This window comes from Agrilus planipennis, unplaced genomic scaffold (assembly GCF_000699045.2).
Source record: "Agrilus planipennis isolate EAB-ADULT unplaced genomic scaffold, Apla_2.0 scaffold36, whole genome shotgun sequence".
Classification (NCBI taxonomy): Eukaryota; Metazoa; Arthropoda; class Insecta; order Coleoptera; family Buprestidae; genus Agrilus; species Agrilus planipennis.
In genome coordinates, this window is record NW_020438956.1 from 96,063 (window position 1) to 108,674 (window position 12,612).

Genomic DNA, 12,612 nt, shown 5'->3' on the forward strand with positions numbered 1-12,612 from the left:
CTCTAACTAAATAACTAACCAAAATGGAAAGTTGTTTGTTTTCTAAGACTGTGCTTTGTATGACACCCGCTTAATTAAACGTGTTTGTCATTTCCCTTCGGTGTCATTATAAGCGGATTCTACTGTACTTAAAATTATATTGTTCTTTTATTATTTTATTTGCAATTAAAATGTATGTGAGACTACGATAATTGACGTCTGTGAAGTAAGAAAAATACAGAGTCAATTGCGCCTGGAATGTTTACTCGTTGTAACAATTTTCTATTCTCTTTTATCCTTTGCTACATATGTAACAGTTGTACCAGAGAAAAAGGAATGCTGCCTCCAACTAGTGAGAAAGTTTTCCAATCGTAAAAACCCAAATTACAAAGAATGCTCCTGTTCTTTTGTTGATTTGTTTACTTGACTAGGGTAGGTATTTATTTTTCTTTTCCTTTCTCCGATGGATTCAATCAAAATCCATTCTCACGTTCTGTTTTTTCAAGCTACTTTCAAGTTTCCATAGCATCCAATTAAAACGACATCATTATCATAAGGTCTTCACACGAAGATTGGTTGGACAAGCATCACCTCGATTTCTTCCTACAATGAAACAACCTTCGCATTTCTCAAACATCTCAAACTATTTGCGAACAGTAATCTAATCTAGGTTTACTTTAACTCCTGTCTGTAANTTTTGGCAAGAAAATGTTTAAAAAATTTGAAATTTTGTTAATTGTAATTTTCGACTCTTCCGACTCAAAAGGTTGCCGACCCCTGTTATAGGCGGATTGTACTGTACATGCGTGTATTTTTTGATTCATGATAATTTTGATCGTTTATTCTTAAGATGGCTAACAATGTTTAATATCAAAAAATGAACTTGGGAATGATTCGCCGATCTTATTATATCTATTTCTTGAAGCTATTCAGTAAATGTTCCTACCAAGTTTTAATTGACGGAGACTTAACTTTCAAATTCTTCGTCAAACGTTTGGGTTTCGGCAGTAACTGAGAAAGGGTTGCAGTCACTGTCTGATCCGTTAACTTGGACAGTTTCGCATCTCGCATTGACATATTGCCGGGGGACTCTCCTTTTGTACGGCTCCCACTCGGCCTCCGGCATATGTCAGTGAGTTACGATAACATCGGGTGCGGACTTGGTCGTTTGAACGCTGTACGGTCTTCGGTTGTCTTCAACTTCGATCTTCGCTTCTGCACGAAACTTGCTGTCTTTCTTATAGCCGAACGTGCTGAATGGGGCCGGCGGACTGGGTTTAGAATTGGAATTTAAGCTATGATTAGGTGTGCTATGCCCGGAACTGTATTCGTGCGGGAAAAATAGACTTTCCCTAGTTTGGCACGCGCTGTCGCACATTTCCGGTTGCGATCCGTTCTCGGTATCGTAGGTCCGAACCGTTTGAGTATTGTAGGTGTTTCCGTTAGGGGTGGCACTGCCCTCGTTTCGTAAGAGAATTGGCAGCAAGTCACCCCCGGGGACGTAGCAGTTTGTGTCCGGGACTATGGCGTTCACGGCAGCAAACCGTTGAGAGTCGAGGGACGTAGTAGATTGAGAGCGATGCTCCATCGAGAGCTTTTTGTCCAGAGAATCTTGTTTACCAAGTTCGTTCAATTGTTGTTCTCTGCTTTGTCGAATGTGCTCCTGTAACATGAAAATACTTCTAAATATTTACTTTTCAATAAAATGTGTCAAAGCGTTTAATAACTTAATTTGTTTTGTTCTTTGTACGACGCGTTAAATTTACTTGAAAAAGTTATTATATTGCTTGTTTTCGTAGACTGCCTTTACTACAGTATTTCTAATGCATAAATTAATTATCTGCTGTGTACGGGTTTTCGTAATAAGACATTTTCACGGATCGTGTAGTGCACCATCTAATGTTTAACTGTCTCTAGCTTTTACCACTGCGACGATATGACACGTTGGCGTCAGTGTTGTTCAATTTTTTTTTTGTTTTGATTAAATAAAAAAGTATTTAAGTGTTTACGTCTCACGAATTTGTTTAGATCAATAATAACAATCCAAACTGTAAAATATTTTTGAATGGTCCATATGTGACTACCATGTCCGCACATTCTGAATGTGAATACAAGTCAACTTATTTTTGTATTTTGTGAATCGAACGCTAACGAGGGCAGATTATTACAAATCGTTACGTATAATTGACTTGTCTACATATCAGCTGTTGCGAAGGTCACGAATAGGTATGTGTATTTCGTCAGTTGCGATATCGAGAGGCCATAAGATAACGCGCCTGCCAAAATGGCAACTGCTCTTAATCATTGACGGCTCGTTAACTGGGGTACTTTCTGTGCATACTTTTAACGTCCCCTACATCAGGTGTTACCTTTTTAATATTCCGGAATACTGATCAGACATTATGATAGTGTTAGTGTAGGTATAAATGGATTAAACCTAGTTTTAATACTAGCACACATATTTCCATATTCTTAATTGCATTTTTGAATTTTAATTATTTTCAAAGATTCTGCTAAATGTAATACCATTCTTTGCTGGCGAAATAGGGAATTTTGAAATTGCATTCTGCGTGGCTTAATGGAATAACTAACATTCATGACTTGTTACGTATTTTAAGTCTCGTTAAATAAAGAACGCCTCTACAGTCAGTGGCGGGGCAACAACTAAATTTGATGTGGGCAAGACAGATTTCGCGAGGCCCTGTTCTATGGCGACCTGAAGACGGGTTTTATAAAATAATAAAAACAAACAAAACAATTAACACTGCCAAGTTTTTATTCATAAAAATACAAATTAGATTAATAAGTATTAAATGAAAAATTACAAATCGTTAATATAAAGGTGGAGATATACATTTCTTAAAGTGTATCTTAAAAAACATTAGATTTCTTTATTAAAGGAACAGAAATTTCCTGCTTTTAACGTTACTAAATTCCTTAATTATGGTATCGTAATTCAGCCTAGATGCCAAATCTGATTCAATTGATAAAACAGCCAAAGCTGAAAGTCTTTCTTGGCTCATTGTGTTTCTCAAATAATTTTTTATTAATTTTAATTTTGAAAAACTTCTTTCAGCAGAGGCTGTACTTACCGGAATTGTTAATAAAATTCGGATGACAATGTAAATATTTGGGTAAATTTCTTTCAAGCTATTTTCTGTTATGTATGACAGCAGCTGTTTCACGTCTTTAATGAAGTTGGGTAAATTCGGGATCATTGTATTTAATTCTTCATATAATTCAAATGGTTGGAAGTCACTGCTCTCACCCACACGCAGGACGTTATGTAAATCGTTACAGTGTTTTAATATTTGCTCCTGTGGCATATTTTTTAGCGCGCTTAAATCATAGAGAAAACCAAAGTCTTCAAAATGTTGATTTAAAGACGTAAATCTTAATTCCATATTGGTTATTATAGAATCAATCATGGCGTAAAAAAAATCTGTTTGATACCGGATTTTGGGAGACTGTATAGGTTCATCGCTGCTTTCATAATCGAACATCCTTTTCTTTTTGGCTACTCTTTTATTCTTAAACTCTTTTGGCAGGTCATAACAGCTTTTCTCAGTAAATTTCCGAACATCAGACGTACAGTCATAAAAATAAACAATATTGAATAACACAATTATACGTTTCTATTGTTATGCGCCTAGCGACTGCGTTGCGTACTTTGATTTGATTGGTTGACTTCCTAGTAAAGAAAGTAAACAAATAAACCGGGGATTCCCCGCACTCTGGTCGGCGGCAAATGTTGCCAGACTAAGAAAACATGTTTCACAACAAAATTGATTTATATTTTTTTTGTTTTATTCTCGCTTTAAACATTTTTGAGTCGCGAGGCCCCTTGTACCGCGAGGCCGTAGGCGGTGGCCCACGTCGCCCACGCTTAACGCCGCCTCTGCCTACAGTCGAACGTTTGCGAATGAATTTACTATGTGATAACACGTTTCTCAAATGGTGAGCAGTGTAACTGGAATTTAGTGTGAACAGAAAAAGGAGGATAACTAAAATGCATTATTGCCTGTTTTTTTGTCTGACCAAGGATATCATAGCTGCTTACCATTTTCAATTTTCTTAATTTAAATGAATCGAGGATTAAAAAGCTTTAGTTGATGGGTAACAATTAGCCAACCACCTGACTAAAGCCGGTCAAAGTAATTACTTGTCGCGACAAATTGCGCAGAACCTGATAGTCTTTTAGTTAATTCGTTTCACGAAATCGCTTTGTAGACGAATAATTAACCCTCCAAGTGGTTATTTTATCGATCCGTCTCTCTTTCTCACACCATCACTTATTGTTTCGTTAGAGCAGTTCTTGTCTTTATTTTAAGGAGTACGTAATAATGAAGGATGAATAAAACTATCAATTAAAGCACAATGATGTACGAATTTACTAATGCGCCAATATTTAGGAATGCTTTCTACAATCTACGAATAAAACCTTTTGAAACATTAAATTGAAATTTAGCTTGTATATTACTAAAGTGATTGCTGTAAAATTGAATTATGAATTGATTAATATGAATTTTCGCTGTGCTGCTTCAATATTATTAAGAAACCAAGGAATGTGTGTACGTAGACTCAACTGGTTATTGGAAAATATTTGTCCAGTGAAGTTGAGTAAATACATTTAAGTATAATAGCGTGCATTACTCCAGCGAGCACGAATGTTCTGAGTCTTGGCATGATTTCGACGATCATAGCGACTTCTCTGTGGTCAATCTGGTTCCATTACTTAACAAGCATCACCTTCAGCTCCTTGACAGATTCTGGAGTCCAATCTCGGTTCCTACCATGACGACCTAAGCAATGTTCAATCGGATTCAGGTTAGAATGTTTTGTTGGCCACCTTAATCGATTGATGTCCACCTCATTCCAATATCCAGCATCGACATATGGTTGAGCGTTATTAGGCATTAACACGAAATTATCTCCGACGAATGAGATAAACACAGATAAACATACCTATCAGTCATCATTGTGCCGTAGTCTAAGTTAAGTTATAAATTAAAATGTTAGTCCACATCATAACTCCACTTTCAAAGTAATCCCCGCCAAATATTGTACACTTGTGCCAACGTTTTTTTCAATCCTCAGTGCACTTCAAAAATCATTTTTTTGTGATCTTGTTCAACTCCTCCTTCGATGCCGTCTTTATCTCCTCAATCGTAGAGTAGCGTCGTCCTTTCATGGGCCTCTTCAGTTTCGGGAATAAAGAAAGTCACAGGGAGCCAGATCTGGGGAATATGGTGGCTACGGCATTATAGCGTGTTGTTTTTGGCCAAATTCGCGCACAAGCAATGATATGTGAGCAGGGACAATATGATGGTGTAAAAGACAATTTTTGTTCTTCTACAAATCCCGGCGTTTCTGGCGGATTGATTCGCGCAAATTGCACCCAACGTGCAGGTAATATTCCTTATTGACCGTTCTATCTGTGGCATCAAGAACTCATGATGCACCGCGCCCCTGCAATGAAGAAAACTGCAAGCAAGTTAGATCCTTAGCAACTTCCCTAACGGTGATTCGACGATTGGCCAAAACTATTTTCTTCACTTCATCAATGTTTTCGTCTGTTGTTGATGTGCTGGAAGGTCTGGCACGCCCATCGTCGTTCACATCTTCTCGATCATTTGAGAACATCTTGTACCACCGATAAACGTTGCTTCGGTCCAAGGTAGCCATTTGCCACAGTCAAAATTCGGAATGCGTCCGCACACTTAATTTTCTTTTTTACACAAAGTTTGATACAAATTCTTTGATCCATTTTTTGGAATAGGCAAAAATCGAAGCCAAGACAAGTGCAAACAAAGCAGCTGTCAAAAATTAACTGAATATTCAGCATGGCCAAACTTGTCGGTACAAGTAAGATTATTCACAAAAGTGTTAATTAAAGAATAATTAGTTAAATAAATTAATAAGAGTGCTAAAGGTATTTCATTACGGGTTAATATTATATCAACTTTATTGGCACTGCCTATGGCGTGCTGATGACGACAAATAAGATCCACGTGTGGTAGCTTCAAAATATTACCTATTGTCTCAGAACTTAATGTTCTTTAGGAACTAATTTAGACTTCGAATTAAAAAAATGGAATTCNACATACCTATCAGTCATCATTGTGCCGTAGTCTAAGTTAAGTTATAAATTAAAATGTTAGTCCACATCATAACTCCACTTTCAAAGTAATCCCCGCCAAATATTGTACACTTGTGCCAACGTTTTTTTCAATCCTCAGTGCACTTCAAAAATCATTTTTTTGTGATCTTGATCAACTCCTCCTTCGATACCGTCTTTATCGCCTCAATCGTAGAGTATTAGCGTCATTCTTTCATGGGCCTCTTCATTTTCGGGAACAAGAAAAAGTCACAGGGAGCCAGATTTGGGGAATATGGTGGCTACGGCATTATAGCGTGTTGTTTTTGGCCAAATTCGCGCACAAGCAATGATATGTGAGCAAGGACGTTATTATGGTGTAAAAGATAATTTTTGTTCTTCTACAAATCCCGGCGTTTCCGGCGGATTGATTCGCGCAAATTGCACCTAACGTGCAGGTAATATTCCTTATTGACCGTTCTATCTGTGGCATCATGATGCACCGCGCCCCTGCAATGAAGAAAACTGCAAGCAAGTTAGATCCTTAGCAACTTCCCTAACGGTGATTCGACGATTGGCCAATACTATTTTCTTCACTTCATCAATGTTTTCGTCTGTTGTTGATGTGCTGGAAGGTCTGGCACGCCCATCGTCGTTCACATCTTTTCGATCATTTGAGACATTTTGTACCACCGATAAACGTTGCTTCGGTCCAAAGTAGCTTCATCATATGCCACAGTCAAAATTCGGAATGCGTGCGCACTCTTAATTTTGTAGGCAATAGGCAAAAATCGAAGCCAAGACAAGTGCAAACAAAGCAGCTGTCAAAAATTAACTAAAAATTCAGCATGGCCAAACTTGTCGGTATAAGTGAGAGACTTGAGGACCAACGTAACGCCACAAAAAAAATCGAAACTCGTCAAAATTCGCGATACTTTTTGAACAGACCTCGTAGGTATGAACATTCTGCATTCGTCTGGTCTTTTTCAATCTGGACTCATCAGTGAACAGTATGTTACTCCATCGCCCAATTGTCTATGATTTCTGAACAAATCTGAACATAGAGATGGTTTTTTGATCTTATTCGGACATATATTTGAATTCAAAATTTTATAGCTTAGTGATTTCCAATTCGGGATCTTATCTAATGTAGGTATAGGTACATCAATCACGGCACGCCAAGCCGTGTGCAAGAATCGCACCACTTATTACCAAAGAGTAATAAAGCTCCCAGAATAAACTTTCGGTTAACGTGTTTTTCCACCAAGGAAAATCGAATACAATATGTTACATTTCGTTTTTTGCCGGCTGCATGTAATAGTATTTGCTTTTTAAATGTGCTCATACGTTGTTTTCGATTTTGGTTGTATTGCATAATTTTTATATTTATGTATTTATTCAAACAGGAACAATACCATTTATAAAATATATGCTGATCCCTAACCACTTAGTTTTTACGGTCTAAAGCTTTCGTATTTCAAGAAAAGCGTCCGTGTTCGCCGCGGTGTCTTATTGAAATACCTAACTATGGTAACGTTTTTGTTGCGGATGTAATTATAAACACCGCTACAGGAACTGCTTCTTTTAATTAATTTACCTTTACTGTCTTTATTTGTAATTTTCTCGTTGGTTAAAAATGAAAGTCTGCAGATTTTATTTCTAGTTTTCAACGTTGCGTTCTTTCTATGTACCACGTCCAGGTTAAAAAGTATACTGATCTATCATCCATCATATACAGGTCTGACGAAGGAAGTTGGCGAGCGGTCGCGCAGGTACTTGCCCATTTATGACCTATTTGGGTAAGTCACTTGGAACCGATACACGAATAAGCTTTCAGTAGGCGTAAATTATAGTATTAATACAAATAGGACAGTAGCATACTAGAAAATACTGTAGAAACATGACTTATCAAAAAGAAAAAATTAACCTATTGCTGTTGCTTTTGTTTTATAGTTAGTTTTCACATTCACTGTCATCATCGGAATCTCTATCACTATCACCAACATCAACAATTAGTTCTTCTGTTTGTATATCTATTACTTGCTCACTGATCCCTATTTTTAAATATTTAATCTACGCCCCTGATAGGAATATTGAAGAATAAGAGCTGCAATCTTTATACCTACAACTGCCTACTTCCGCCACCGCGCATCCACGCCATTTTAAAATTTCCGCCAGCTTCCAGCGTCAGGTCTGCACTTATTTTGACTTAAAAAGTTGATTTTAGTGCTTTTGACCTATATAAGACAGTGTAATTTTATCAATGTATACCTATGCAAAAAGGAAACACAAGAACCGTCACATCAGTTTTGGAAATACTTTTATACTATATACTGTTATATTATAGTTGGAAGAAAAACAATTCTAGTTACGAAGTCCTAGAAAGTTAAATTATAAAATTCCTTAGGAAATATAAAAGTGTGACTGAGTGATTAATTTTATTCACCAGTGTTAATTAAAGAATAATTAGTTAAATAAATTAATAAGAGTGCTAAAGGTATTTCATTACGGGTTAATATTATATCAACTTTATTGGAACTGCCTATGGCGTGCTGATGACGACAAATAAGATCCACATGTGGTAGCTTCAAAATATTACCTATTGTCTCAGAACTTAATGTTCTTTAGGAACTAATTTAGACTTCGAATTAAAAAAATGGAATTCTGTAGGATCTAGAAATATCTATCAAATATAGCTTAATTTATTAATATTCTATTCATTGATCGTGAAATGAAATGGTAGCATTAGTGGTGGTGAATTCAGAAGAGAAACCAATGCACAACTTGCTAATGTTTCTTAAATCGAGTAATTAAATATAAATCCAGCAATAAATAGAACACGACGCATTAGGGCATGATACATGAGTCAATGAGAGCCGAATATTCCGTAAATCTTGAAAGTAAAAAAATTCGTTGGCTTATTGTTCTAAACGAATATCTTTAAGAAATATTATTCGGAACGAGTTGTTTCAAGCTGAACGTTTGGCAAACATTTCCGAATTTTTATTCGAAATTATATGTAAAGCGATTGAGATGATATTAATGAATAAGTATTTTCGGAAGGAACGTACACAATTTCAAGAAACGATTCGCTTCGTTTATATATCTTCCATTTTTCGCACAGGATGAAACTTTGAAATTTATGCTAAATTCTACGTCAGGATTTCGTGATCAAATAAGAATTGTAGCCCTTCAGGCACGTTGCAAGCAAGCTGATACGACAGATTTATGTATTTGCCGATATTAAATGCACAGCTCAGTTGACCAAGACGCCGCCAACGCTTGCTGCATTACAAAAATTTGGATGTTTCCCATTACGCGGTTGTAAGGTTAAATATGAAGTTTGAACCGTGTCAATATATCTGAAAGTGATATATAAAACATTAAGTGCAATTAATTTTCTACACCTTAAGTGTACGAGTCGTTGTGTTGCTGCTGTCAGCTATCGTAGCTCGGCAATAGAGGACTGGTGCGTAAAACCAGGGGCCCGGGTTCGATTCCCGGCGAGGACGTGACAGCACCAACAATTTTCCGTATTAAACATTTTCGAGAATAATTCGTACATTTATTGAAGGTGATAGATGATACAGAATTATTTCTGTAATATTGTCTTTGATGAATTGATAGCTGAATGTAAAAGGCTAACAAACAATATTTGGTTCTTGTCCAAAAAAATTACGGTTGATCGATCAACGAAAAATCTTGTATGAAAATCTTTGTAAACATGCGCGATTAAACGTTAGCCATCAACTCCATGTGAAACGGCTTTGGTCAATTTATTATCAATTCCCACCAATAACGTTTTTTTGGTTAAAGAACTACGAGCGGAACTTCTTACGAGTCAACAAGATCCAGTCAGAGGTAATGGTAAAAGTATATATTTTACAATACGACAAGAATTTTTGAAGTTCTTAAAAGGGCCAGAGTAAAAAACGTTGCTAAACAATTACAAATGATTGAAAATTCAAAAATCAAGCTGGAATTAGTAGCGCCTACATAACAGTATTTAAATTGACTTATTAATTTTAAGTTAAATAAATGATGATGTTTGTGCCGGAAATCTAGTGGCTTCAGTCAGCTTCAAATAGAGGAAATAGGCTCCATACTGGTGCCACCATTTGAACTATAGTTGGAACGATCAAAATTGGCAGTCAGCAATAAATTATCTGTGAGAATAGACGTATCTTCTTTTTTATTTTCATTTAGGTTTGTAGTTATTTGCTACGTTTTGAACACGCCCTTGTTGAGTTAGGAAATGCTTCATGAATAATAAAAGCAACGTGGAAAGAGATAACCGAACAGTAGTAAGCGGTACAGCGGCTAGAACTTGCTTAGGTACGAGAAAAGATCAGGGTCGGTTTTATAACTGCCTGGTTGGAATTATATCTTTAAACAAGCGTCTTGCTTTTCTAAATTCCTGAGAATTATAAGTTTCTTTAAAGTCCGATACTGACGACATGCTCAAATTCTGCTTCCTTTTCTGTTACACATTAATTAGTGTAATGTTATTTCTTTTTCTTTATTAGTGTTCGTTGCAATTCCTACCTGGCATCTCTTTTCTATGTTTACGATATTCCCAACAATGTCTGTCGTGAGTAAAAGTAGGCGTTCTGTCAGCAACCGTTCTAGTCTAGTTAGTAAGTTGAAAGAAAAAGGTAAATACTGTAATGTTTGTGGGTTTAACAAAATTAACTTTTAAGACTGATAATGACAAAACTATTTAATTAAAACAAATATTAATGTATCACTATTCACTGCGCTATTTATTTCACTGCTATCACTGTCATTTTATTTCTGGATTCACTTCTGCAACGGTCAATTTATTTCTTCCTCTCTCGGCGATCGTCTCATCCTTTAAATACTCCTTTGTTTACTTTATGGAGCCTTCTGGAAACACCCGGATAGTTTATTTTTTCTTTGAACTGTTTAACTGCTTTCCCAGAACGCAGGTACGACACACACATTTACAAATACGGCTCACATGAAGAAAGGCACCCGTGGCTAGTCGGCAAATCGTTCACGCATACGTGTGCCCGATCGCACACAAACACACTCGTGCTCGTTACAATACGATAGTTTAATTGCGAACTATACCAATTTTGAACGTCCCAACTATACCTACACACAATGCTTCTGGTAGCGACCACATGTGTGAGCGGCCTAAATCGAAGTAAAATATACAGCTGTATTATTATTATATTCAGTTACACGACGTTTACCCAATTAAAGTAATAAGACCGAACAAAATTTTTGAGAAACACCGTGTTTATTATTTCATTTGATCTTAGTTTTGCATTGCATTGCAATCTTTTAATGCTGTGGCCGCAGTCTGATGCACTTACTGCATAAGTTTGTTGTGCGTATTTGCGTGCGTAAATAAATGTTCCATTCAAAAGGTAATAAATCACTTATTGAAAATACAAGAACGTTTCCCTTCTCAGTATGATGTTTTCGTTTACGTTTGCATTATAACTTTTGACGAGAAATCTCGAATCTTGTATTTGCTTAATATGTATTACACACATTAGTCGAGGAAACTAAACAGAAAGGCATTTACATCTGTAAATTGGCGAATGTAAATTAAAGCGTATTCATTTAGAAAGTATGCAGAATATAAATCCAAGGAGTATTTTAGAAACGTTTTTTGAATCCCATATTTACTAATAAAATACTTTTGATTTTAAAATAAGTTCAATCTGTGGAAAATTTTCACGACCATTGATTGACGGTGAAATGTTTTACTTTGATATCAATCGGAAATAAATAAACATTTAATCATTGTTCGTCGACATTTTATGGATTAACATCTTCGGGTCCTATAACCTGCACAGAATCGTTCGTACCTATAGACGATTTTTCCGAACAATACAGAATTATACGAAATCTTTAAATTTGTTTTTCTTTTACACTGTAATCAACCTCTCGTTTTTTACATCATTTATACAAATATAAAAATTTATCCGAAACCTTAATCTAATCTGATATAAACGATTCGAGTAATTTCAAACACGGACGGAGTCTAAATTATAATGCTAATTGGTTTTCCTGTGATTGTGGTATCAAATAATAAATTGAAAATAAAATCAAATCATTCGTTTTACAGTTCCATCCGAAACTATCGGATAATCTGAAATAATTTCAAATCCGTAACCGTATCTGAAACCGGTACATACCCGCATCCATATCCAGGTCCAAAATTTTATATCCATCCCTTTGCATATACAGGGTGGCCTAAAATGTACGCAATATACTCATTGCGACCAAACTGAATGTTTAATCAAAACTTGTTGCCTATTTTAACAGAAGATCGCCTGCATCATCCAAATTTGATTTACTAGATAAAGTGATTAAACATACATACAATTCAGACATCTTTTAGAAGTGAGTTAGTTTAATATGAAATATTCTGAAAATTCATTTTTGAATTTTCAACCCACTACAAACTACCTCAAATTAATGAGGGAAAAATTGTTGCTGTTGTCACACCCACGCCGGGAATCGAACCCGGGACCTTTGGCTTTACGCACCAATGTTCT

General features: G+C 36.1%; 1 protein-coding gene across 1 annotated transcript in view; it reads right to left on the bottom strand.

Annotated features, from left to right (window-relative positions):
• Positions 1-683: 683 nt before the first annotated feature.
• Positions 684-12,612, bottom strand: part of LOC108733976 (cubilin homolog) — a 257,794-nt gene continuing 245,865 nt past the window's right edge. The window contains exon 9 of the mRNA XM_025974987.1: positions 684-1,642. Coding sequence (XP_025830772.1) covers positions 1,109-1,642 — 534 coding nt within the window. The 3' untranslated portion in view covers positions 684-1,108. The remainder of the gene's footprint in view (positions 1,643-12,612) is intronic.